The 27,897-nt window shown below is 41.4% G+C and overlaps 1 protein-coding gene and 1 non-coding gene across 6 annotated transcripts; both read left to right on the top strand.

Moving 5' to 3' along the window:
* On the top strand, positions 1-27,840 carry CWF19L1 (CWF19 like cell cycle control factor 1). Of its 5 annotated transcripts, none has more exons than XM_026493867.4 (14): positions 1-140; positions 2,841-2,925; positions 3,745-3,823; positions 4,574-4,675; positions 7,176-7,390; positions 9,506-9,624; positions 14,505-14,589; positions 16,215-16,355; positions 17,484-17,598; positions 18,358-18,437; positions 22,798-23,007; positions 23,836-23,955; positions 24,394-24,491; positions 27,415-27,840. In XM_026493867.4, exons 1-14 carry the CDS (start codon positions 118-120, stop codon positions 27,557-27,559), a joined length of 1,617 nt encoding a protein of 538 aa, XP_026349652.1. In that variant the 5' UTR covers positions 1-117; the 3' UTR covers positions 27,560-27,840. The 5 variants fall into 5 exon arrangements, with proteins under 5 accessions (XP_026349652.1, XP_057164551.1, XP_057164552.1 ...); XM_057308568.1 differs by having other exon boundaries at positions 28-140; positions 7,176-7,213; XM_057308569.1 differs by lacking the exon at positions 1-140 and adding an exon at positions 278-716.
* On the top strand, positions 23,486-23,634 carry LOC113252591 (small nucleolar RNA SNORA12). Its single transcript, XR_003314942.1, has one exon. It is a non-coding gene; the product is annotated as a small nucleolar RNA SNORA12 (small nucleolar RNA).
* Positions 27,841-27,897: the final 57 nt, after the last annotated feature.

Consider the following 27,897-nt stretch of genomic DNA (forward strand, 5'->3'; position numbering starts at 1 on the left):
AACCCTCATTGGCTGGGTGCACATACGTCGTAGTGTAGTGCTGCCGCGTTTTTCAGAGACGTGTGGGTTCGGAGTCCCAATTCTTGGTGGTCGTCGCAGTCCAGGTTGTTGGAACAAATGGCTCAGAAACCGCTGCGTCTGTGAGTGACCGTAGCTCAGAAGCGCGCGCGCGTGTGTGTATATGAGCGCGCGCACGCGCGTATCTGCTGGCCGGGGGCTTTCTCGTGGCTGGAAGGGAGGAAGAAGAGGCGGGGGTGGGAGCGTGGCGGAGGCTGGTGAGCTCCGCTCACGTCTTTGCCCGGCCGGAGCCGGTGTCTTTGCGCTTCCGAGAGGGGACTCTCGAAGACACACGCTAGAAGAGGCGGAAGCTCCCAGCGTCAGACCTCCTCCATCTTAGGCTGTCCTGGACCCTGACACATTTCCCCTTCACTGCTTCCCACACCCCATTTATTTATTGACGAAAATTCCTAGACGTGGGCCCCATTGGTGGGCCCTGGTCAGTTGCGAAAAGACGAGATAGATTGGGCTCTTGCGCGGGCGCTCTTTTTTGGGAGGAGGAGGCGCTGGAGTGAAGAGACTCCATCCGTCCATTGAACAAATATTTATTGAACGTTTGCAGTGTGCCAGGCACTGTGCTAGAAGTTGCGCAGATGGAGTTCCTGCCTTAATGGAGTTTAGAGTCTTGAGCAGATACTGATCAAAGAATCCAGATTAAGGTAAAATTATGGTGGTGATAAATATCAGGAAGAAAAGCTTCACCGTTCTGGAACGAGGTGTAATAGGGGTATTTGGCTAATTGTGAGGAATCAGGAGAGGGAAGATCGAACCCTTTCTCAATACTTCTGTCTTTATTCTGAAGCCATTGAAATGTCTAAGAACTCCTTGGCAGGATTAAATTTTTGTTTTGGAAAGCGATTCTGGCTGCAGCGTGAGAACAAATTAGAGCCAAAGAAGAGGGCAGCTAGGATTAGGTAGAGTGATGGCAGAAGCAAAGTGCAGGGATTGAAAGCTTATTAAGGAGATGAAATAAACAGGGCTTGGAGATGGTTTGGCTGTGAGAAAGAGTGAGCACCGTGGGTCCAAAATTTCTGCCCTTCAGTGGAATAGGAGACACTGGAAAAGGGCCTAGTTGGGGAGATGATGAATTTTGAGGTGTCCTATGATGTACAAACTGGATGATGGCTCTCCGAGAAACAATTATAATTCCGCTGACAACTGTTATGATGGAGGAAGCGCAGGATCCTGTGGGAGCACCAGGAATTGGTGACTGATAGGGATTGGAGGACTTCCTAGAAGAGGTAGTACTCAGCGGTAAATAAAAACACCCAGTAGTTTATTACAGAGCTTGCTCTGAGATGCTATATGGGTTTCCGAAGTTTGAGAAGAGAGTGACTTTCTGAGCCAGTCAAGAAGGCTTTAGAGATGTGCTGGGCCTTGAAGGATGGGAATAATTTAGATTCAGGGTGGCTAGGGTGGGGCTGTTAGGAGAGATCACTACCTCAGGGAATGTCAGGGGCAGAGAGTGATCATCCTGAGAGTAGGGGAGGTTTCTGTTATGGGAACTTGGAGAAAGCCCTGGAGAGAGGGACCAAAGACTTGTGGAAGGCTGTGGCTCTGGAGGCAGTGGAGTTCTCTTAATGTTTTTGAGGAAAGATCATTCAATTGTTGGCTTTATATAGGATGGTTAGGAAGAAGAGTAGGCATTAGAGGAAATAAATGTAAGCGGACTCCCTATGTTGTATCCAGCACCTGATTCATTAGATCTCTCTCTGATTCTGCCTCTGCCGTATCACAGGGCTCTCATGGCTCTGCCTCCCTCATTTCCCACCCTACTTCTCCAGTTCAGATTGTGTTCAGGTGTTCAGAATTCTAAATTGTTCATCTGTTTCGCTCCTTCCTATCTTCATTCAGTATTGCCCTTTTTGCTGATATTTTTGCTTGTAGTTACTTGTTCCTCCAGACCATCTTTCACTGTTACTAAAATGAACTTTCTAACATGTCTCTACCCAGCTTGAAAGTGTTCAGTGATATGGACACACCAGAAAGACATACTAACAAAAGAATTAGAACTATAATATTTTAAGGTGAGTTCAAAGATGTTAAGAAATGGTATGAGAAATAGAAAAACCATGGAAGTCAGAATCTAAACACTCAGAAATGAGATGATAAACAAGTTACTTCACAACTTAGGGCCAGTCTGTCTTACATACCTCAGCTCTTGCCACTTTCTACCTCTGCCCCACTAACACTTTACACATATCTCCTGTTGTAGGCTTTTTCATGTACATTTTTCTCAGAGTATCTCCCCTTCCCTGATCGTCAACTTTTTGAGGTTTGAACTGAGTCTTTTTGCTCTTTGTACCCCTAGCGCGTTCTTTGCCTAGTACGGGGCATATCACCTTAGCATGTTGTAGTGTCTGGTTCGTGGTTGTCAGATGCATGATTGATAGCGGCAGTGGGAAGGAAAAGGGTGGAATGAATGTGAAAGATGTTTGGAAAAGGGGATTGATGAGACTTGATGACCAGACAGGGGATTTTTTACTCCAGGTGACCAACTTAGCGATATAGACATCCACAAAACTTGGGAAGTGAGGAGAAGAAGCTGGTTCAATTTTGGAGGAAATGATAAGCTAACTTGTAGATATGTTGAGTTGAAGGTTTTGGTGACTTTTAGATGGAGCTGCCCTGTGGTCAGTAATACTTCACATACACTGAACCTCTCTGTAACCTCAGAGAGACTGGGTCACATATGTACCCGATCCAGGAAGAAAATATGTACCAAAGCCGGCAGGCCCACTCATGTTTCCTGAATTGCCTTAACATTTATCTCTTGTTTGCAGCTTGGCTTGTGGAGATGTTGAAGGAAAGTTTGATGTTTTATTCAACAGAGTTCGAGCAATTCAGAAGAAAAGCGGAAACTTTGATGTAAGACATTTCCTGTTGCTGAATCTAATTTTACTGTTAGAGTCAAATATACAAAATAAAGTTTGGACTCCTTTATTCCTTTCTTGATTGAACACAAACTCTCCTTTTTTGTGACACTGAGTTCCTTTTGTTAGCATAGGAACTTAGTAGCTGCACAATGGTGGGGAAAGGGAGACCTCTTTACCTTTTTATACTTTTTGAATTTGAATCTTGTTACTTTTTTATTGTGGACAAAACTGAAAACAGACGAGCAAAACCTCCCCAGGTGATTCTGACCCCTGGGTTTGGGAACTGCAGATGTAGTTCATGGGTGTATGGGATGGAATAAGTCAGATAACATGTGCAAATGTTTCACAAACTAAAGAGCCTTATATAAATGTTATGTAGGGCCGCCAACCAGAGTCTAAACCCCTAGCAAACAGAAGAGTATTCTAGGTATGGGGACAATCTGTTCACTGGGTTAAAGATGAGTAAAGACAGCAGGCAGGAAGTGTGTTTTTTGTGCCCTGTATCTCTCAGGGTATCTAATACTTAATGTTTTGTGTTTCAAGAGAGATTCTTGGAAGAATCCCCCTCTTCCACATCCCAACTTGAATTTGACAGCCAGTGAGCCAAAATTTAGGAATTTATAGAATCAGATCAACTACTGCAGTTGTTGCTGTAGAATTATGTATTGAGAGTCTGCATATTGATGAAGGGAAAAAAACCTACTTTGAGGCCATTAAGTAGGATAATTAGCTGAATTATGTTGCTATCAATTATGTACTGTTTGATAAAAAAAAAAACAACTCATATGTCTGTTTAAAAAACTCATTTTAGCTGCTGTTGTGTGTAGGAAATTTCTTCGGCTCCACTCCAGATGCTGAATGGGAGGAGTATAAAACTGGCATCAAGAAAGGTATAGAAATTTTTTTATGTAACAAATGATTTCTAACAAAGTTTCAAAGTTTCCATAATTTTTGTTGGGTTGTTTCTCACACACAGTAGTTATTTAAGAATTTCCGTTTGATCTCCTCATTGAGCTGGGAAGGGTGCCTGTGCATCTGAGCGTTCACATTTTGAATTTGGTTGGATTTGGTTTAGAAAAAGAATGCTCGGGGTGCCTGGGTGGCTCAGTCAGTTGAACGTCCGACTTGATTTCAACTCAGGTCATGATCTCAGGGTTGTGAGATTGAGCCCTGCTTTGGGCTCTGTGCTCAACGGGGAATCTGCTTGAGGATTCTCTCTCTCCCTCTGCCCTTCCCCTCACTCATGCTTATGTGCACACTCTCTTTCAAATAAATATATAAATATTAAAAAAAACAACAACAATTCTCTTCTAAGTAGGCAGGAATTGAAGAAATTCAACCACGTGTCCTTTCCTTTTTCCAGTTTGAGTGTTTTTTTTTTTTTTTTTATGAGGCTCTTTAGGGTCTATATTTTCCTTGTTATACATTAGCCATCCTCTTTAAGATGTCACTTCATCAACCAGTGATAGTATTAAATAGGCTGCAGGTTGGGTAGGATATCCTCAGTGGTGAGCACGTTCCAGAAATAGGATTGCAGCTTCATTACTTTTGCTGTGATAATTTTTCCTATTGGGAAATATTTCTCCAATTACAAAGCAGATCTGGTAACTGCATGGCGTCATGTCTGTTTCTCTCACTAGCTCCTATTCAAACATATGTGCTGGGTGCTAATAACCAGGAAACAATAAAATACTTCCAAGATGCTGATGGGTGTGAGTTAGTGGAAAACATTACTTATCTGGGTAAGTTGATATTTTTTGTGTTTGTAATTAACATAATAAAGTGTCCCAGGAATTAGTCTCCTGGGAAATTTGTGGCTGGATTCTTCTGCTATTACTGCTGAGAGAATGGGGTTCTTTCCCAAAGTCTGTATCTATACCCTTAAGACTCTGGCATCTTTTCCTTTGTAGTCTCTCCCACCTTTCCCCAATCTCCTTGTACTCCCCCAAGCCAGTAAATACTCCTGCAGCCAACCAGAGGAGTCAACTACTTGACTATAGTATAAGGAGTACTTAAGGTATAAATTATGTTGAAACAAATTCCATGTATGTGGTCTCGCCACGTGACGTTGCTAGATACACACCGTTTGTTTGATTCCTAACTAGCTGTAGCTCTGTGTCTTACTAAGCTTTTGGAAATTCAGGTATTTAGTGCTGATCCTCACATTTTTCATTCCCTTTGTCCTTTCTTAGGTTCCCGGTCCACTTTTTAATTTCAGGTTGATGTTGTTCCCTCTTTAGCCCCTTGAATCTCTTTTAGTGGTTCTTTTTAATGTCTGGCCATTTAGAAAAGCACTGTCAGATTTTGTTTTTGTTATCCTCTCAACCTGCTGTCATCCTGTGGCTTCTTGGATCATTCGACATATTTTTGTCTAAAACGACTCCACTGCTCTTCACATTTCCTCTTTCTTGGTCTCTTACTTCTCTGGAAAGCTTCTACAGTTCCTTTGCTGTCTATGTCCTCCCCATCCTTCCCCACCATAGTCCATCTTGGCCTTTATTCTCTGCATCTGGCTGTGGCCCTTATGTAAGCAATCTTATCTCATCTTGCTTCAATCACATGGGGCTCCTTTAGGCAAAAAATCGGACAGATTTTTGTTTGTTGTTTTTAACCACTGTTTCGAGATACACATTTTGAAATGCTTTTGCTGTAGATCCTAACATAGGCCTGACTCGTGGCGATTCTTACAGTAGTTACTGGATTTGGATTAAGATCGCGGCTGTAGACATTTACGGTAGCCATTTTGCCATATGAATTTAGTGCCAGGAGTGGAAAGAGCACTGAGCTGTTTGGGTTATTTCTGTGAAAGATATTTTTTGAGGCCCAGTAGGAGGAGCAAACAGTGAACGTGATAGTGAGCTTGAAGTGTTGGCAGAACGTCCAACATATAGTTGAAAGTGAACTTTCTAGAGTTTCAGAGTCAGATTGTTTTGGAGGAAATAGAATGCGAAGGAAATCACCACTCTGGTGGGGGCATATATCTTCATCTAGGTGGTAGGCAGAGAGAGCTGCAAGTGATTAGAGCAGTGTTGGGAGAGGTAAAGATAGCAAGTTCGTAGACTCCAGATGAAGAGAGACTGGTTTCAGAGACCAGGAGAGACCACTGGCGGTTATAGGGTGATTCATGACCTTTAATGGTGGGAGAGGGAAACCAGAGTGAGGTGGGTTCAGTAACAAAGAGGTAAAGCACTTAGAGAGCAGGGACTGCTCTTTTGAGAAATTGGAAACGCAAGAGAAGGAAGTTTCTTTTTCAGTTAGTGTGTGTTCCTTTCTTAGGTTTCTTTTTTGGTGTGTGTGTTCCTGTATCAGTTCATATGTGTGTTAATTGGCATGGTCCTTTATTAATTAGTATGTTTCTTAGTATGTTTAGTACTCTGTTCTCTGAGGGGAAAGAGCCAGCTGAGAAGAAGAGATTCATTGTGTGAAAGGAAAGTGAAAGTTGATGGAGCAAGGTCTTGAAGCCAGCGGCAAGAAGCGGGGTCAAGGGCCCACGCCAGGAATAAAGTTAAAGGAGAGGGGCGCCTGGGTGGTGCAGTCGTTAAGCGTCTGCCTTCGGCTCAGGGCGTGATCCCAGTGTTCTGGGAGTTCTGGGATCGAGCCCCACATCAGGCTCCTCTGCTGGGAGCCTGCTTCTTCCTCTCCCACTCCCTGCCTGTGTTCCCTCTCTCGCTGCCTGTCTCTGTCAAATAAATAATAAATAATCTTTAAAAAAATAAAATAAAATAAAGTTAAAGGAGAGTAGAGTCTCTAGTGTTTCCCAGTTGCTGTTTCCACATGTCTTCCTTTCATCGGAAGCTGCTGCCTGCGTGAAGATCCTATGCATTCTAGACTGTATTTTCCTCAGATCTGCTGTTCATTTTTCTCACTACTTCTCCCTGGGTCCAGGTGTCTGGGTTCTTTTAATCCATGTAGAATCTCCTCTAGAAGGCAGGAAGGCTTTTTCTTAGTCAGTGTTTCCTGGCTTTTTTCATTCATAAGGCACCACAGGTGAACAGACTAGCCCGTGGGTTCCAGCAGCCTGCACGTAGGGGCTGCTCTCCCTGAACGGGTAGCCTGGTTGTAGCTATCCACCACTGAGACCCTGCAGCCAGAAGAGGGGCTCTAGAAGAGTCTGTGCTCGTTCAGACATGCTGAATGGTGGGGAGGTAGGGCACTCATGGCATGGGGAGAGAGATTCATCACCATGATAATATTTCATTCTGCAGTTGTGACTAAAACTTGTCTGTTTTTCTCTGAACCCAGGTCGTAAAGGCATCTTCACCGGGAGCTCGGGGCTGCAGGTTGTGTACCTCAGTGGGACAGAGTCCTTAAACGAGCCGGTCCCAGGTTACAGTTTTAGTCCCAAGGATGTGTCTTCCCTGAGGACAATGCTGTGTTCAACACCCCAGTTTAAGGGTGTTGATATCTTGCTCACATCCCCATGGCCCAAGTATGTGGGGAACTTTGGGAATTCTTCTGTGAGTAGTGCTTGTTCAGTTGGAATTTCTATAAGCAAATTGCACTGGCTTCATTTGGGCTTTTGCTCTTTTTTTTTTTTTTTTTAAGATTTTATTTATTTATTTGAGAGAGAGCGCAGAGTGAGAGAGAGAGAGAGAGCACGAGCAGGGGGAGGGGCAGAGGGAGAAGCAGACTTCCTGTTGAGCAGGGAACCCAGTGCAGGGCTCGATCCCAGATGCTGGAATCATGTCCTGAGCTGAAGGTAGACACTTAACCAACTTAGCCACCCAGGCGTCCCCTTTTTGTTCTATATCTTGAGTATTTCAGCTCTTAGTACCTTTCAGTAGAAATTTTTTGTTAATTATTTCAGGATACTTAAAACTCTATATCAACTGACCAAAGGAAAAACTTTGAAACTAGTTGATCTTATGAAAGCACAATTCACAGATGAGATCAGTGAAATCTTAATTATAAATGAATGCTTCTTTAAATTATATTCTCTGCTTCTAGTGCCTTCTTTCAGGCTTCCTCTTAATACGTTTTGAGGGTTCACTAATTTTTAGTGAAAAGATTTACAGCTAGTGGCAGCTCTGCAGTTGTATTTCTCTTACCTTCCATTCCACATTGTAGCATTTGGCTTTCAAAATATTTTTTTATGAAATTATTATGGGATGAGAGATAGTGATCTAAAGATGGGAAATGAGATGTTGAAAACTTGGTAGTTCTCTAATGTGAAAGCTACTGTTGGGATACCTTGGAGCTCACCATTGCATTTCATCATAATATTTTTTTAAGCGATCTAGAAGGGGATATAAACGAGGCTGGTGAATGACAGCTTTCATACTGGTGGAAATAAGCCTAAGGAAGATCTTGAAGGGTTGTATGTGAGGGCGGAAGGCATCAGCTGAGTTTCAGTGAAGGGAAACATAAGAATGCATTTAGAGACACATATCACTTAATAGTTGCAGAGTTATCAGTAACAATCCAGAAAAGGGTCTTCTGCCAGCTTCAGCACAATGTGTCTGTGACCAAAAAGGCCAAGATGCCAGGCATTGTCGGGGGGATGTTGAAAAGAGACAGTACTCTCTTCCCCTTCTATAAATCCATGGCTATTCTTCACCTAGAATTCAAGCGGCAGTGCTGACTGCGGTGAGAACATACGGCAAAGCTAGGGAAGATATGGTGGAGCTAGGGAAGAGGCAGGGAAGGGAGAAAGACACATGTATTGTCCTGTGAGGGAGGATGAGAAAAATGAGGACCCTTCATTTTGGGTGCTAACAAAAGGATTTTGATTCAAATTCATCAATGACTACATCTTCATAGGGGAGGAAACAATATTGTTTACCAGTCTCTGAGACACTACAACTCACCTCGAGGCTGATTCCCTGCACTTCAGCAGAAACCTGAAGGAAGCGAGCCTAGGACAGAAGGAAGAAATTCTTGCTTTATTTAGTGGAAAACTAATTTTGGTAATTTCCTTATTTCCAGCTAATACCTTCTCTTAAGTTTGTAAATAATATTATGGATGAGAGATGGCATAATTTGTTGTTAATGAAAGCTAGGGATGTGTGGGAATAAGCCTAATACTTTTGACAGACTCGATGTTACAAACTTTAACAAGGGCGTGGTTGCATCCTTCCACAAACCACACCTTCCTTGACTGAAGCAAAATAAAGGATTGCATGCTTATGTCACGAAGTCCTTGAATATTCCATTCCAAATAGTCAGAATAATCTGTGGATCCCCGGGGCCCTGAAACCTAGCTTTTAATTTTTATTTTCTGCATTGGCTCTGACTGTATTGTCGGGACTACAGGTACACAGCCAAGCAAATTATAGAAGCATAGTCTGTGGGCTCCGGAGAGAGAGATCACTTTCCAAAAAAGATCGTAATAAATCCTGTTTTGGGTATTAGTATGGAGGGCTTACCTTACCTTTTACCGCCTGGCTTCTAGCAGCTGTTCCTCTTACGTGTTTGAGATGTCTCTGATTGCCACAGTCTGCAATTCACTATCCAAATCCTAGTGCCTACGTTTGTATTGACATACACATTTCAAATTTAAAGTGTCTCGTTGTTTGCCTGCATTTCTTGATAACTTCTAGGTCCACTGTGATGACTGAATTTCTGTTTACTAGGGAGAAGTGGACACCAAAAAATGTGGCTCTGCTTTGGTCTCCAGTCTGGTTACAGACTTGAAACCAAGATACCATTTTGCCGCTTTGGAAAAGACCTATTATGAGAGGCTTCCTTATCGGTGAGTAGCACTGCATTATTTTGGCTTTTTAAAGATTTGCCCTGGATCTTCTGTGTGAACTTCTCTTGTTCATCTTAGCCACGTTACATCTTCATTCCTTTTGGTTACTCAGGCACTGAAGTGAGTGGCTCTGAAATTATTCAACTCTTCTCAGTTTGTTTCCTAATTTGAAATACAAGGGATTGGATGGTATACAGCCCCTTAAAGGTGTGCAGGTCTGGAGGAATACTACTGTTTAATTCTCCCAGCTTCATGTAACACAGTATGTCCTATTTCGATCAGGTCAAACCAGTACTCTTTGTATAGTCTTGAAAACTCACGTCTCAGCCTAATCACTTCAGAAGTATTTCAACTTGAGACTCAAGAACTTGTATCAATTTTTTTTCCCTTTTATCTTAGTTTGAGTTTGAGGGTGGAGTTTTTAAAGTATATCTTGCAGAGACAATAAAACCAGTGTTTTATAAGTGATAGAATTAAGTTAACTCTGAATTATCTTCACTGGTGAAAAGCATGGATAATTTCTAAAATAATCTATAAAAACTTCTCTCTCTTTTTTTTTTTTTTTTACAAAAAGTGTTGTTGAAAGTTCAAAAAATACAGGCGAGCAAGAAAACCCCCCAAAACCTCAACAAACCTATCCTTCCTCCATAATCCCAAAGCCTAAGATATAATCATAAATAATACAGCTTTTTCTGTTATATTTTCATATGTGCATTCTAGAAAAGCATATTGTTCTCTAAAACCATGTACTAAAAACAGGTTATGGGAACAAACCTCTAAAAACCCATCCAACTTTTTTTTTTAACCTTTCCAGCTTTTAAGGTTCCAAACACACATTTCCCCGAGGAACATACTACCAGTGGACAATAGGCACATGAAAAGATGCTCGTGCCATTAGCAATTAGGGTAATCCAAGTCCAGCCCACAGTGAGATTCCACTTTGACACCCACTAAGATGGCTACAATCAAAAATGCAAATAATAAGTGTTGGTGAGGATGTGGAGGAATCAGAACCCTCATGTGTTGCTGGTGGTAATGTAAAATGGTGCAGAAACTTTGCAGAACTGTTGGCAGTTCCTCACAAAGGTTAAATACAGAGATACTGTCTGACCCAGCAATTCCACTCTTGTTCCAGTGAAGTGAAAACATTGACTCATGCAAAAACTTGTACACAAATGATCAGAACAGCATTATTCATAATAGACAAAAAGTGGAAACAACCCGAATGCCCATCATCTGATGCTCGGGTAAAGAAAAAGTGGTATATCTATACTTTGGAATGTTTTTCAAGAAAAAGGAATGGAGTACTGATAAATGCTACATGGATGGAACTTAAAACATTATGCTAAATCAAAGAAGCCAGGCGCAAAAGACCACACATATCACATGATTTCCATTTATACGAAGTGTCCAGAATAGGCAAATACTTGGAGATATGGAAGGGACTAAGTTGGAGGGGAAATGGGGCGTGACTGCTAATAGGTACAGAGTTTCTTTTTCTGGTAATAAAAATGTTCTAAAGTTAAATTGTGGTAATGGTTGCACAGTTCTGTGAATATGCTAAAAGCTGTTGAATTGTATACTTTAGGTGGGTGAATTGTATAGTATTTGAATTAGATCTTAATAAAGCTGTTAAAAAACAACAACAACGAAGAAACCTGTGCAGCTTTTCAACCGGAACGGTAACAAAAAACCATAACCAGCATAATAAAAATACTAACATAGGTAAATTTCCACCAACATTTGCACCTAAAATTACAGTCAGTCCATGCTTTACTTTCCTATATTGTATTATTGTAAGTGTTTTGCTTCCTTTGAGGAGCAGTTTGTTATCATTAAAAACACTGTTCAAGGGCGCTTGGGTGGTTCAGTTGGTTAAGTGTCTGACTCGTGATTTCGGCTCAGGTCAGGTGATCTCATGGGTTGTGGGATCGAGCCCCACGTCAGGCTCCATGCTCAGCGGGGAGTCTGCTTGAGATTGTCTTCCTCTGTCCCTCCCCCCACTCGTGTGCTCTTGTGCTCTCTCTCTCTGTCTTAAATAAATAAATACATCTTAAAAAAAAACAAAACCCACCATTCAGGGGTAGCATCCTTCATCAGTCATTTTTATTTTAAAATAAATGAGGGAAGCCTCGTCACGGCTCTTGGAGGGCACTTGCAGCTCTCCTGCAGTAGTTTTCTGTCGCTACTGTACAAATTACCACCAACTTTTTTGCTTAAAACAATCCCATTTATTACCTTAGTTCTGTAGGTCAGAAGTTTGACATGAGTCTCACTGGTCTAAAATCAAAGTGTTGGCCAGGTTGTGTTCATTTCTGGAAGCTGTAGGGGAGAATCTGTTTTCTTGCCTTTTAAAGTTTCTAGAGGTCAGCTATGTTCCATGGCTCATGGCCCCCTTGCCCCATCTCAAAGCCAGTAATTCTGCTTGAATCTTGCCACTCTAACTTCTTCTGAACTCACTTTTCCCTCTGACTTTTCTGCTTCCCTCTTTCACCTTTTTGTTTTAATTCCGGTAAAATTAACAAACAGTGTTCTTTTAGTTTCAGGTGTGCAATATAGTGATTCAGCAGTTCTGTACATCACCCGGTGCCCATTGCAGTGTGTCCTCTTAATCCCCATCATCTATTTTACCCATCCCCCCACCCACGTCCCCTCTGGCAACTGCCAGTTTGTTCTTTATAGGTAAGAGTCTCTCTCTCTCTCTCTTTTTTTTTGCTCTTCATTTTTTTTTTTTGTTTGTTTCCTAAATTCCAACGTATGAGTGAAATCATTCGGTATTTGCTTCTCTGGCTGACTTATTTCACTTAGCGTTGTATTCTCTAGCTCCACCCATGTTGTTGCAAATGGCAAGGTTTCATTCTTTTTAATGGTTAAATAATACTGCATTGTATACATACACCACATCTTCTTCATCCATTCATTTATCAGCGGACAGTTGGGCTGCTTCCATATTTTGACTATTGTAAATAATGCTGTAGTAAACATATAAGTGCATATATCTTTTCAAATTAGTGTTTCGTATTCTTTGGGTGAATACCCATTAGTGGAATTACTGGATCTTTTCCCTTGTGTGTGTGTGTGTGTGTGTGTATTTTATTTATTTCTGCTTTAATCTTTTTTATTTCCTTCCTTCTGGTTTGGGGTTTTGTTTGTTCTTTTTCTAGCTCCTTTAGGTGTAAAGTTAGGTTGTTTATTTGTAATATTTCTTGCTTCTTGAGGTAGGCTTGTGTTTTCTCTCCGACTTTTGTGAATCATGTCAGGTCTACCCAGGTAATCCAGGATCATCTCCCTATCTTAAGGTCACTTGATTAGCAACTGATTAATTCTATCTGTCACCTTATTCCCCTTTGCTGTATAAGCTAACATTCACGGGTTATGAGGATTAGGACGTGGACATCTTTGGGGAGCTAGTATTTTGCCTGCCACACCTAGGTAGCCTAACAGTGGGAAGTATTAGCAGTTCTTGAAGCTGCTGTCGTAGTCACTACTTGCAGTAAAAGTAAAGAAAGACACTTCTGCAGGACATTCAGCGGTTTTTCCTTAATGTCTTCATGTATACTGCTAAAGCTTCTATTATGAGTTAACTCGTTTCAATCATTTGAAAAGTTGCGTATGAAACAGCATGACTTTCACCTTATACTGACATCAGTCCCATTTACCAACTATGAATGTATTTCCTCTCTTTATTTATTTTTTTTAAAGATTTTATTTATTTAGTTGAGAGAGAGAGCGTGAGAGAGAGAGATCACGAGCAAGGGTGAGGGGTAGAGGGAGAAGCAGACTCCCTGCTGAGCAGGGAGCCTGATGAGGGACTCCATCCCAGGACTCCAGGATCATGACCTGAGCTGAAGGCAGACACTGAACAGACTGAGCCACCCAGGGGCCCATATTTCCTTTCTTAAAGAAACAGGTTATAGCAGACAAACTGTATTTTGGCTTATTTCCTTTCAGGAATGTGAATTTAAAAGAAGTATTTGTGTATTTGTTTATATACAATGGTATTATGCTAGACTTTTAAAATAAAATTGTATATTGTGACAGACTCAGGAAATTTCTGTAGCATGAGGAAAGGAAAGAGCTCTAAGGGTTGATATCTGTATTAACAGTTAACTCACTAAAAATAAAAATATCTATAATGCCATAACTTTTTTATTATAATTATAAATAATAGTTGCTCAATGTAGAATACTTGTAAAACATAGAAAAGCTCAAAAAAGTGTTTTGGTGTATTCAGTTGTATTTTTTTCTGTGAAATATAGACACATGTATTTTTATATTTTTCCTAGAAAAATGAAATCATACTATAAATTACTATTTGAAGCATATTTTTTCCTACTAAAACTTATTTCTATTTGGTTTTCATTATATTGCTTTTTTTTTTTTTTTTTTGAGAAGGGAAAACATTCAAGGGGCCAGGGGTGAAGGGAGGGAGAGGGAGAATCTTAAGCAGGCTCCATGCCCAGCGATCATGACCTGAGCCGAAATCAAGAGTCCGACACTTAATTGACTGAGCCACCCTATTATATCCCTTATTATAGCTTTTTATTACACACAAAAAAGAATAGTATAATGAACCCTCCTGTACCCATCACCCAACTTCAGCAATTATTATCATTTTGCCAATTTTACAACTCTTTTAAAACCAAATGTTGGAGTTTTTGTGCTTTTCAGATATTAATCTCATTTTTTCCTAACAATATCCCTGCGCAGCAGGGATGATTATCCTCCTGGGTTTACAGGTGACATCTGAGACTGTGTTACTGGTGGTGATGGACTTAGGATCTGTGCTCTCTCATGGTCCCACAGAGTCTACATATTTCATAGTTGTCAATCAAAATTTAAGTTTTTTGGTGACCTGTTGTCTGTTAAATGTATTATAGAAACCACGTCGTTCTGCAGGAAAATGCACAGCATGTCACCAGGTTCATAGCTCTGGCGAATGTTGGAAATCCAGAAAAGAAAAAGGTAAAGATTCGAGTATTTGGTTGTAGGTTAATATTCATTGTCTGCCTAATAAATGTTTCTCTTGCGTTCAGATCTTTCTTCTCTCCAGTTGCAAGGTCCCAGCCCTTCAGTGACTCCTTTGTGAAGATATAGTGGTGAAAGGTCAGGTTTCCTTGAGTCCTTTGTAGAAGAATTTAAAGAAGGGTTTGGGAAAATAGGCCCAGTGGAACCAAGGAGGAATTTCAAATGAATGATACTCCTTTCTTCCCATATCCATGTGGTTGTCTTTGTAGGTAGTCATGAGTTCGCCCGCAGATGGTACTCATCCTTTGCTTCTTTTAGCACCTTCGTTTCGCAGCAATAATAGCCTTTGTAGGATTTACGTAACCCCTCCTTGGCTTTGGGAAATCTTGGTGATACCTGGAATCTATCTTTGTACTGGAAAACAGTGCAGGTGAATGAAAGAATATACCAGAAGAATATGTTATTTTTCTCGCTTCCCTGTGAGCATTTCTGAGTCTGCAGGTCAAAAGCAGGGTGTTGTGGATTGAGACAGCTACAGTCAGAACACTCAGGCAAGGAGGGATAGGCAGATGAATTACGTGAAGGTTATTCTGTAATATGTCATAAACAGTGTGCATAGAAAGATAAGCAAACACGTATTTCGTTTTTTCCCATTATATCTTAAGCTTTTTAAGCCCAGTGTGTTCTTAGCAAGTTTAGATTAGTGCTTTTTTTTTTTTAATTGCCCTTTCAGGACCCTATAGCACTCACAGTAGTTTCACTGTTTTCACTATGGCAATATTTTGCTATTGCTTTACTCTCAGGGGCGTGTTAGCCTGAGCCCTGTGCAACTCATACTACAGTCAAAAAGCACAGACATTTGTATTTTGGCAAGCATTATTAAATCCATCTCAAAATTTTGTTCCAATTTACACCCCCACCAACAGTGTGTGAGGTTTTTTTTTTTTCTGTCCACATTCTTACAGGGTAGTGTCCGATTTTTATTAAAGTCTGCCAATGTGATGGATGAAAAATGGTGTATCACTATTAATTAGTTGCATTTCCCTGATCAGTACTGAGGTTAAATATCTATTCATATCTCATCTAAAGTTGTCAGTATCTGTCCCATTAGTGTCAGAGTGTAGAAATGTGTACGAATATTTACTTCTTTGCTACTAGTCCCTGAGAAAACTCATCAGCCATACCAGCAGAAGTTGTATAATATCAGAGGGAGACGTTAAGGTGTCCACTTTAGTTTTCATTAGCAAAAAGAATGACAATGCCACAATTCTGTTGACAAAGTACACAAATGTAAGGGACTAGAGATAGAAGCAGTTTGCCTTCGAGGATTATGGAACAAGTCTCGCCTGGGCCTCGTAGTGACTGTTGTTTTGTGTAAAAGCTAATTTTTGTGAAGGCTAGGGCTTTGATGCGTTGCTTGTGACTTGATCAGCCCTAGGTTATAGCCCCTACAGAGATCACTAAATGGATATTTGATTCACTGTGTATTCTCTGAGCCATAAACAGGCCAGGAGCTGCTCTTTTACTCAGTTTCTAAGCTTCTGTGAGTAATAAATGTTGATTACATTTGGATAAACAGGATTTCCCCTAATGTTATGTTTGTTTGTTTGTTTTCTCCACAGTATCTTTATGCATTCAGTATAGTTCCCATGAAACTAATGGATGCAGCAGAACTGGTCAAACAGCCTCCAGATGTTACTGAAAACCCTTACAGGAAATCTGGGAAGGAAGCGTCCATGGGAAAGCAAACTCCTGCCCATGAGGTGTGTTCTGTTTGAGAGGCGGCATTTTCTGGGCTGGATTGCCCATTACACGTATACTGTTCCTGGTTATAATTTCGTTCATGAGACCAGTTTAATCCCTGGAATCTAAATTTTTTTTTTCCCTTGGGAAATCACGATGGTGTTTAGAAAGCCTTCACAGATTTCAAGTAAGCTCAGTGTTTTTTTATTGTAGCTTGAGGTTAACAGTTACATATTTTAAGTCTTTCTTTGTCTAAACTTGGTTCATGTGTAGGAGTTACACATGTTAAGTGTTTCTTTGTCTAAAGTTGAGTATTTTTAACTTTTTTTTTTAAAGATTTATTTCTATATTTTAGAGAGACTGAGAGAGAGAGAGGGAGAGAGAGAATGCGTGGGGGGAGGGGCAGTGGGAGAGGGAGAGTGGGAATCTCAAGCAGACTTTCCACTGAGCTCAGAGCCTGGTGGGCTTCGATCCCAGGACCCTGAGATCATGACCTGAGCCTAAATCAAGAAGATGTTCAACTGACTGAGCCACCCAGGCACCCTCTTTTTAACTTTCAGGGCAAGGATCCAACTGTTTGGTAGCAACGTAATTTGTGATTTTATAACGAGTGTTAGCAAGTAAATAAGACTCACTTTGAAGAAATTTCTTAATAGCAGACTTTTCTGAAACTAATTTTTCCCTCATTAAAACAAGGAATATCAGGTTCCCGTACTAATATGCATGGTTTGCTTTCTCAGACTTTTCTTCTTGAACAACCTTCTCATCTTTTTAATTAAAGTTCCGTTAGACTTGTTTGACCTCTGAAATTGTAGGACTACACTGAGGCCCTACTGAGAGAGAAAGGAAAAGGCATTTGGGTAGGTTCTTATTATTCTGTTTTAGGCAAGAATCACTCCATAACTTGCATTTTAACTTGCTTTTACAAAAAGATGGATTGCTGGTATTTTGAGTAAGTGTTGAGTAGTATGACTGAGAGTCCGGGCATCAGGATTAGGAAGATATTTTTCTTATCTAGAATAGACAGAAAGGACTGGAAGGAAAGATAGATACAACATGGCAGGAACGTTCCCTTGTATGTGAATGGTTGGCTCCTTGTCTAAAGATTAGTTTAATTACATTTTCTCTTCTGCCTTTGGCTATTCCAGGAAGAATCAGCCTGTCAGTTTTTCTTTGATTTAAATGAAAAGCAGGGAAGGAAGCGTTCATCTACAGGCAGAGACAGCAAGTCTTCTCCTCACCCAAAGCAGCCTCGCAAACCTCGTAAGTACCTTGGTTCCTGAGGTCTCCTGTGTGAGCAATAACTTACTTCCGGTCTTGTGTGGGACATGGCATTGCTGAACGAGCCTCTTCGGGAAAAGGAAAACTATACAATGGGTCGTTAAGACAAAAAATAAAATAATACTGAGATGGCCTGATCTTGAGGGTATCTGAGGTTATTCCTGAAAGAACTGTGGAGAAACTCCTTTTTTCCCTCGTGTCTGTAAAACATATGAGGTAAAGAGTCTACAAAACCAATGAGGTTCATAAAATAATAGAATAATCAAACTGGTAAAAAGGAAGGAATTTAAGGTTATTTCATGAAATCCACTTTCTCCACCCCCTTGTTTCAAAGTTGAAGAAGCGGACCTTGGTGGGGTAAACTTATTACCCAGTCACCTGGCTGGCTAGTGGCATAGCTGGGGCTAGAATTGAGACCCCGACATCCGGTTCAGTGTTCTTCCATTGCAGCTTGTTGCCAGTTAGATGCTACTTTAGTCAGTGTGTGGCCATCCACTTGCGGTTATCCACCTGTGAATTGGTTGCAAATTCAGAGCTTTTCTCATAGGGGTCAGTTTCAATGATAATGGTGATGGGGAGTGGGGGACACAGTAGAAGCACAGTAGGGTCAGCCCTTTGTGGCAGTGCTGTATACCAATCTTCACGACATGTGAAGATCTGACAAGGCTGAGTTCTGTAGGGTGACCGGATATATGCTGGAGCGCTTGGACAGTAGTAACATCTGCTTTCTTCCATATGCAGCTCAGCCTCCAGGCCCCTGCTGGTTTTGCCTTGCCAGCCCTGAAGTGGAAAAGCATTTGGTGGTCAACATCGGCACACATGTGAGTTACTTCCATGGACCTTTTACAGAGAAGCACACCCTTATTTGTTTGTCTTTTATTAACTTATTGAAGTTTTAATTTACATTTCATAAAATTTACCCACTTTAATAAAGTGTACAATTCACCGGTTTGTAGTCAGCTTACCAAGTTGTGCCACCATCACATAGCGCGGTTTCGGAACATGTGCTTCACTCACGCCCATTTACAGTGACTCCCCAATCCCATCCTCAGCCCCGGGCAACCACTAGTCTACCTCCTGTCTCCATAGGTTTGCCTTTTCTGCACATTCCATATAAATGGAGTCGTCCAGTATGTGGTCTTTGTGTCTGGCTGTTTTTATTCAGCATGATACACGTGAGGCTGCTCCACGTTGTAGCGTGTATCGGTACTTCGTTCCTTTTTATTGTTCTTTTTATATAGTCTGTGTATTTATCAGTTGATGGGCTTTTGGGTTGTTTCCACTCTGTGGCTGTTAGGAATAATGCTGCTACGAACATTTGCATGCATGTCTTTGTGTAGACATATGTTTTCATTTCTTTCAGATAGATAACTAGGAATGGAATTGCTGGTAAATTTATATTTAATTTTTTAAGAAACTGCCGAACTATTTTCCAAAATGGCTGTACCATCTTTTTTTTTTTTTTCAAAGATTTTAATTATTTATTTGAGAGAGAAAGCGAGAGAGAGCAAGCATGAGAGGGGGCGAGAGGCAGAGGGAGAAGCCGGATGCAGGGCTCGATCCCAGGACTCTGAGAGCAGGACCTGAGCCGAAGGCACATGCTTAACCACCTGAGCCACCCAGGTGCCCTATGGCTGTACCATCTTATATCCCCACTAGCAATGTATGAGGGCTCCTATTTTCCCACATTCCCACATTTGTTATTGTCTGTGTTTTTGATTATTGCAATTCTCCTGTGGTTTTCTTGTGCCGATTTCACAAGATTGCCCCCTCCCTTCCTCCTTCTCTGACAAATTGGTGTATTGCCTGGGGTGATGCCTTCATATACTACTTAACCTTCTTTAGTCCGTACATACTAGCGGTGATGAGTTGCTTTCATTAATTACTCACTATTTAAGAAAGGATTTTCTTTGTCCTAAAAAGGGAGTCCTCTGTTGCCTATATACTCATACTGGGTGAAAACTGATGATATTCTTTTTTTCTATTTTCGAATTAAGAAACCTGAATTTATTAATTTTTATCTATAATTATTTAATGCTGGGAACAGAGTCATACTAAATAATTACATAAAAGACCGAAGTGTTAAATTCTCAGTTTTGGTTAGTAATGCATCCCAGGACAGGAATACCCATATCGACAGTCTTAGTGTGGGTAACTGGGAACCCAAGATAATAATTAAAAGGTTGCTTGGTAAGCACTGAATCAAAGAACTGGATGATCCTGGGGATGATTTTATTCAGGCTGTGGAAAACTGATGAATTGTGTGTGTCTCACAGTAAAGTTGTCCCATTTCAGACTTCTCCAGATACTTTTCCTTGGACAGGACTTGTTTAGGTATTGAATAATACTGGTCTTTGACCCTCATTTTCCTGGCATCTATATAGACCATTATCCTTCTTTTGCATTCACTTAAAGTGAAGAAAGCTTAATTTTCAGGGTTACAGTTGTACCCTAGTCACCTGTGACTAGAATTGGCTGTTTCCTGTGGCTCTTGATGGAAATATTTATAGACTCGTTTCTCAGTGTGTAGTGCTTCTGTAAATAGATAACTTTCATCTCTTTTTCATTGGTTTATTCTAATTTTGGTATCTGAGGGTGAGCATTTCCTCAACTTATCCTCACAATCTGAGGGCCCTTTATTGTGGCCTCCTATAGACTGACCAGAGTCTCAATTTCATCATTGTATCCTTTTTAAGTCACATCCCTCTCTGCCTTTATAGTTTCAGACTGAAGAGTTCCAGTCTTCTACATTTAAATTTTATGTCTTGATTATTGGCACACTCCTATCTCTAGGGGGAGCACTACGGGTCAAGGCCTGGGACCTAATTGAGCTGTGGAGTCTATGGATGAACTCTTCAGTAGGAAGAAGAGCAAACCTGAACATTTTTTGGTTTTACGGGAATGCCCTTTTTGGATTATCTCTCTCAGACCTTGTTTTCGTCTTTGGATTAGTTTATGCCATTCTTCTCTCCCACACAGCTTGTATGGTAGGCAGGCTTTGGATTGCTTTCTGTTTGGGAAGCTTCAGTAGTTCAAAATGGCACACAGGGGAAGACAGATTTGGAACAGGTGACTTAGCTCAGGGCTGCTCTAGGCCTCAGGGAGAAGTGACCTTTCCTTTCCATTCACCTTTTAATTGCCCAGGGTTATCTAGCCCAGGGTTTGAGACTAGGGGATGATCAAGGAAACCTGTTTCCTTCTCATCTAGGCCTGAAGCTACAGGGGCAAAAAATATCTCCAGTCTTGTTTGTAGCCTGGTCCAGCACCCCAAGTAGCAGGCCACGTGAAAATTTTAGCCTAGCGCCTATCTGGTATTCAAGTCTGCACTTGCCTACGTTGTCCTTTGTCTGGTAGAAACCTCTTGGGAATCTCTGGGACCTTTGGGCATCTGGCAGAAGGTTTAGAATCCCTTTCCTGCAACCATTCCTCTTGATCTCCTCTCACTACTTTTTTTGTCTTGGCTTTCTCTGTCTTTGCCATGCCTTCTCCAAGGGATCTACACAGAACTATGTTAATGGCCCATGGCCACAAACTGGTAAAAGGAGGGAAAGGCTGCTGAGAGTCCAAAATAATTGTTGCAAAATTCATGCGTTTTCCTTATGGGAGAAACATTCTTTCAGGTCTATTTATACATTTTTAGAGATAATTCAAGTATGGAACAGAAGGTGAGAAATTGAAAGGAAGGAGGAGATTGGACAAGTGTGAACCGGTTCACAAGAACTGGGAGGTACTGCACTGGGGGTGAGGGGTGCTCTTGAGCCTGAACTAGAAACCTTCAATAGCTTCACTGCATAGTACAATATAAACTGACATTTATGGCAGTGACCCTTTGACATAAAGAAAAGATTAGAAGACTCAGGGTTCAATAAAAAATCATTAAAAAAAAAAAAGACTCAGGCTTCAAAAGTAATCTTTTATTTTTATTTATTTATTTATTTTTAAAGATTTTATTTATTTATTCGACAGAGATAGAGACAGCCAGCGAGAGAGGGAACAGAAGCAGGGGGAGTGGGAGAGGAAGAAGCAGGCTCCCAGCGGAGGAGTCTGATGTGGGGCTCGATCTCAGAACGCTGGGATCACACCCTGAGCCGAAGGCAGACGCTTAACGACTGCGCCACCCAGGCGCCCCTCAAAAGTAATCTTTTAAAACATACAATCAAAAATCATTACTGTAAAAATTAGGAAAATATTTTAGTGCTTATGAGGTTTTGATGAACTTCAGTCATCTGGAAGATGAAGCTTGTAGATGTGTTCTGGCCTCTATGCCCAGTAAGTCAAGGATGACCATGCTTTAGTTTGTCTCGGGTACCTCTTCTGTCATTCTGTTGGGTTGTCTCAGTGTTAATGATAAATGACTCCTTCCTTCAGTCTTAGCTTTGAACTCCCGACACTAAAAGGAAATATTGGATTGCTTTTTCTAAAGCTCTAGTACCTTCATTTGCCTATGGTGATATTCACTGGCCATTTCTCTACTCAGTGTGTTTTCCCTTCAAAGAGTGTCTGAGTGTAGCGCAGTTTTGCATGTTTGGGTTTTGACAGAAATATTTTTAGTTTCTGCTTAGCTGCTGACATCCACTGTTGGGAGCTGTAGTTTTCTACTTTGGATGTGTCTGAGTTTCCTTCCGTCCCATTAGGTTATGTTTGCTTTCATTTTGTATACGTTAGGCAGCAGCTTAAGGCTGTAGGGACGCTGGATGCTAATCATGACATCGATGCCTTTTTTGTGAGTCCAGAGGGTGTACTTAGGAGTGGGGTGTGGGATTCGTTGTTGTCATAGGGAAAGTGGTCATTTTGAAATCAAGTGGTATCTCTCTGTGACTGAAGGCAGTAATAACTGAAAAATGGTGTTCAAGTTTGGAGCCTGGAAGGGAAGAACCCACTATTTGCTATTCCGGTCTCCTTCAGCTTCGGTGTGTCTGAAGCCAGAAGCCTGATGGTATGCCATCCATTTGCTTCCAGTTCATTTGATAGTTGGATAGAAATTTGTTGCGTCTAATTTAATTCTTCACCAGGTTCTCGTTATAACCTCTAAAAGAAGCTTTTCTAAAGCCGGAGAATTTCTGCTCATAGCCTCTCGAGCACCTCGTCCACTCCCTCATGCTCACTCTTTGTGTAGGCTTTTCTCCCTGAAGAATCATGCATGCAGCATTGATGTCTTGATTCCATGTGCTTCCTCTGTAGTGCTACCTTGCCCTGGCCAAAGGAGGCTTATCTGATGACCATGTCCTCATCCTGCCCATTGGCCACTACCAGTCAGTGGTGGAGCTTTCAGCAGAGGTGGTAGAAGAGGTGGAGAAGTATAAGGTGACACTGAGGCGGTTCTTTAAAAGTCGGGGGAAACGGTGTGTTCTGTTTGAGAGAAATTATAAGAGCCATCACCTCCAGCTACAGGTAGGTGGTCTCCACCCAGGAACTTGGAAGGACCCTGTGGGGACCTGGAGATTGACACGGATTTAAATAACATCAATTGATAGTTCAATATATAAGTCCAATCTAAAATTAAATATTTAAAATTTTAATATTTCAAATACTTAATACACATTTTCATATAAATGTTTGAATAATGTTCATTTAAAAGGTTAAAGAGTCTCCAGTGATAAATCCAGAGATTTCACAGGGAGGTGCATGGTCAGTAGGAATGGGCCAGCACAGTTAGTAAGGGCCTTCTTTAGAAACGGAATGGGTACTTGAGGAAGGTTTTAAGAAAGATTTGGGCCTTGAAAGGTAGAGGCGGAAGAGAGTGGTATTTATGTGAGTGGGTATAATTTCACCAGCATGAGTGAAGTCTTAGAGGTGAGAAGTAGTTTCAGAGCCTCGATGGAGCTGTCAGCTCAGAAATTTGGGGGTTGTTTAGGGATAATTGGTTTGTAGTTGTGGTGGTTTTCTTTCTTGGCACATTTGTTAAATTTTCAAATGGGCCCGACTCTGCCACATATATTACATAGGAGCCGGCAAGGGCTTGATGACAGAGAGATCTCTCTCTAGCCTTTCCTGCATCAGGCATCGGCTCCCACACTTGGCAAGCTGTCTCGTAAGTTTAAGTCCTTACAGACAGGCTGACACAAGCCTGGCTGGCCTGAGGAGAATCTCTGCTGAGGGGCATTTGTCCACCCCTGTGATGGATTTGCTACTTCTCAGGGACTGTGCAGGAGGCATGACCTCTCGGGGACCTGTACAAAGAATTTCTGATCTGTCTGCCTCTCCGCCGCCACCCCTCAGGTCATTCCTGTGCCACTCAGCTGCTGCACTACAGATGACATCAAAGATGCCTTCATCACCCAGGCAGAGCAGCAGCAGATGGAGCTGCTGGAAATCCCAGAGCACTCTGACATCAAGCAGGTGAAACAGGAGGGGAAGGATGTAAAGTAAAGGATGGGAAGTAAAATGTGGTTTCTGACGTGTGGAGCCTGAGGTCATATCAAGGCATCCCAAAAATGTTGAATAGGCAGGTGGACAGTTTGGACCTCTAGAGCATGGGGTTACTGATTGGACTGGAGATGAGGATGACATGACAGCAATGCCGCAGTGCATTCCTGGGAAGAGCAAAAAATGAGAAATGTCCTAGAATGGGTGCCACTGGGAGGGTCTTTGTAATATCTGGTAGTTTGGTTTTTTAAACTGTATTCCATTAACTGGCTTGGGATCTGTACTGCTCACATTCTTTTTCTTGTGCTTCTAGACTGAATTCTTTGCCAAATAAAAGTTTATAAGAGATGAGCTAGGTTTTAGATTTTTAAAGCATTATGATATGTCCTCATACAACTCTGTTTGCTTTAGATTACACAGCCAGGAGCAGCATATTTTTATGTTGAACTTGACACGGGAGAGAAGCTTTTCCATAGAATTAAAAAGAATTTTCCTTTACAGTTTGGAAGGTTTGTATATTTTTCTTATTTTAAATATATTTTTACTAGGACTACTCTGAACAGATTAGTGAGCTGCATAGACAATTGAATAAAAAGCCAAGTAGGAAACAGTCTTTGCCCCAAGGAACCTATAGTCTAGGGCAAGTCAGATATTTGCAAATGTGACAGTAATGTAATGCAGAATGTGAAAAGTACCATAAAAAAGTTTGGAGGAATAGTGGACTTCAGAAATTCAGAAAAGGAAGAACTTATTTCTGCTTTGTGGAAGGCTTCAAGAAAAGGTTGACATTGAGCCTGAGAGAGAGATTTAGAGAGCAAATATTAGGGTGTGGGCCTTCTATCCCAAAGGAGTGAAGTGCTACCATTCATTGAGCATATGCTCTGTGCCAGGCACTGTGCCAAGAGCTTTACATGCATCGCTTCGTTTAAGCTTCCCAATTCTGTAAGATAGGTACTGTCATCCCAGTTTACCGAAGTGGTAAGTGAGGCTCCAGAGCCGTGCCCGGTAGAACTTGCCATGGTGTTGGAAATGTTCTATAAATCTGCATTGTCCTATACAGTAATCACTAGCCACATGTGGCTCCTGAGCTCTCGAAATGTGGCTAATATGACTGAGAAACTAAATTTTTAATTTCATTTTAATTAGGATTAAAATTTATTTATTTTATTTATTTATTAGATCAAGAGAGAGAGCACAAGCAGGGGGAGCAGCAGGCAGAGGTAGAAGCAGGCTCCCGCTGAGCAAGGAGCCCGATGCGGGACTCAGTCCCAGGACCCCGGGATCATGACCTGAGCTGAAGGCAGATGCTTAACCGACTGAGCCACCCAGGCGCCCCTAGGATTAAAATTTAAATAGCTAGATCTGGCTAGTGGCTCCTGTTAGTGGACGGCATGGCTCTAGAGGGGTTAGATAGCTTGTCCATGAGCACACACGGTAGGTTCAGACCCAGGTATATTGTAATAACCTCATTATTGTGTAGTGTCCTTAGGCCTAGATGAGGCTTCGTTTATGCTCCTCATATCAGACAGAACATGATTGTAAAACTATATAGGGAGTGTTATCAGCTGGTCAGACTGAAGATAGGAAGTTGCTGGCAAGAAGAAATAGAGTATGGAGGGAGGGCAGTAGAAGATGTGCGGAACAGATTATCTAATGCTGGTGTCTAATTTGCAGTTGTTGTTTTTTTCCTGGTTAGAACTGAGCTTTGAGTCAACTTTGAACCCTTCTTGGACTAATTTGGGAAACCTCCAAGAGATTGCTACCATTGGATAAGTCCAGGAAATACGGTTGTCAGCATTTTCAAAAACATAATTGATAAGTGAGAATAGGTGTGATTAGGGACTTCAAACATCTGACATTATCGTCTTTTTGTTGTTGCCTTAGCCCATGGTTCCAGATGCAGATGTGGACACTGATGACTTAGGCACACAATTGTAGACCCACACAGAGACACATGAGCCCACAGGAGAGGTTCTCTGAATGGTTTTGTGCTCATAATAGTCTGTTGTATTTTCAACGTTGACTGTTTTTCAAAATACTAATATACAGTTACATAGCATTTTATAGTTAACAAAATACTTGAAAAGATATTTTTCCCCCACTGTATAAGAAAGGTGGTTCCGTTTTCGTTTTATAGATGAAGAAATAGACTCAAGGCTTGCCCAGGGAGGTAGAACTTGAGCTCAGATCCTGTGACTTTTAGAAAACTCATGTGATTTGTTTTCAACTCTTCTATTTATTGTAGTTCAAAGTGGAAAATGAACCATATAGATGCACAAATAGAGTTCTTCTTAAAAAAAAAAAAAAGATTTTATTTTTTTTAAGTAATCTCTACACCCAACGTGGGGCTCAAGCTCACAACCCCCAGATCAAGAGTTGTATAGTCTACCGACTGAGCCAGCCAGGTGTCCCAAGTAGAGTTATTTCTAATATATCAAAATGAGTGTAAAAATAAATAAAAATGCAAAGCAGTGACAATTAGAAGGTAGCCTGTATGTGAGCCTGTGTGTCAGTATGTATTTTTTAGTGCTGAGAACCAAAATAAGTTACTTTGTTGACATTGAGCCTGTGCTGTTGTGCCTGTGTAGGCCTGAGTCCTCTAGGAGATGCAGAAAGTCAGTGGTGTGTGATGCTCGGCCTGATCTGCACCAGGCCCTCAGCAAAGTCCTGGTCTAATTGGGATGACAAAACTAGAGTTGAAGGCAAGCTGTATTCATAGTATTCATAGCTGGTTTGGTGCTTGGATTGTGTTATCTCCATACCTCACAAAACCCTTACTGCATTTCATAGGTGAGGAAATCAAGACTCAGCGATGAAGTAATATTCAAGTCAGAGACAACAAGTGTTGAACTAGGGATGGAATTAAGCTTCTGATCTTTCATTTTTAAAGGTTTTATTTATTCATTTTAGAGAGAGAGAGCACGCAGGTGTGTGGGCAGGGGGAGGGACAGAGGGAGAGGGAGAGAGAATGTCAGGCAGACTCCCCACTGAGCGTGGAGCCTGACCAGGGCTCAGTCTCACAACCCTGAGATCATGACCTGAACCAAAACCAAGAGTTGGATGCTTAACTGACTGAGCCACCCAGGCACGCCAAGCCTCTGATCTTTCTAACACCAGGGCCCACCGTCTTTGTACTGTGTCAGTGTTGGTTCTATAAGTACCAGTAGTTCCAGTTGTTCAAGAGAGAAATAAAAATAAATAGGGTTTGAAGGTTTAGGAAAGAGGTAGGACCTGAGCTGGTCACTTAACTTGAATATGATTTTGATAGAATGGCAGAGATGACGCTCTGGGCAAGAGAAAATGGTATGAACAAAGTCAGAAGAATTTGCAAACCTTCTTCGGGTGATGCTGAGGAGAGCTCTCTAGCTGGAGAGAAATAGAGAGAAGAGGGGGCTTCAGGCTGATACTGTCCATTTTTACTTTTTTCTGCAGGGAGGTACTGGCCAGTGAAGCCATCCTTAATATTCCTGACAAGTCTGACTGGAGGCAATGTCAGGTCAGCAAGGAAGAGGAGGAGATGCTGGCTCGCCGCTTCCGGAAAGACTTTGAGCCCTTTGACTTCACTCTGGATGATTAAGCAAAGGGAAAGGCACTTCATGAACTTGACAGGAAGTAGTAGCCTGTTTTTTAAAGAAACTACAGTCTCCCATGGGGACTGTTTCTCTGCCTCTTTTTTGTGCATTCCCATGGAACCTGCCTGCGGCAAGAGGCCTAAGATAGAGTATTTTTTTGGAAATATTTCTAGGATGAAATTCCTGTTAAAATAAGCATGTCTGTCATCCTGCTCCAAGTACAGTTTATGTTAATCAACATTTTCAAAAACATTAAACCATCAAATAAAATCCAGATGCTTTTCCATGGTTGGGAAGTACCTTATGTTCATGTTCCCTATACCATTAAATGAAGTTGTGTGTG

This window comes from Ursus arctos, unplaced genomic scaffold (genome assembly GCF_023065955.2).
Source record: "Ursus arctos isolate Adak ecotype North America unplaced genomic scaffold, UrsArc2.0 scaffold_7, whole genome shotgun sequence".
Taxonomy (NCBI): Eukaryota; Metazoa; Chordata; class Mammalia; order Carnivora; family Ursidae; genus Ursus; species Ursus arctos.

Coding starts and splice junctions, on each gene's coding strand:
- CWF19L1 (XM_026493867.4), top strand. CDS start 118: ATGGCTCAGAAACCGCTGCGTCT. Junction 141..2,840: donor GCTCAGAAACCGCTGCGTCT/GTGAGTGACCGT, acceptor TCTTGTTTGCAG/CTTGGCTTGTGGAGATGTTG. Junction 17,599..18,357: donor AAAGCAGCCTCGCAAACCTC/GTAAGTACCTTG, acceptor TTCCATATGCAG/CTCAGCCTCCAGGCCCCTGC.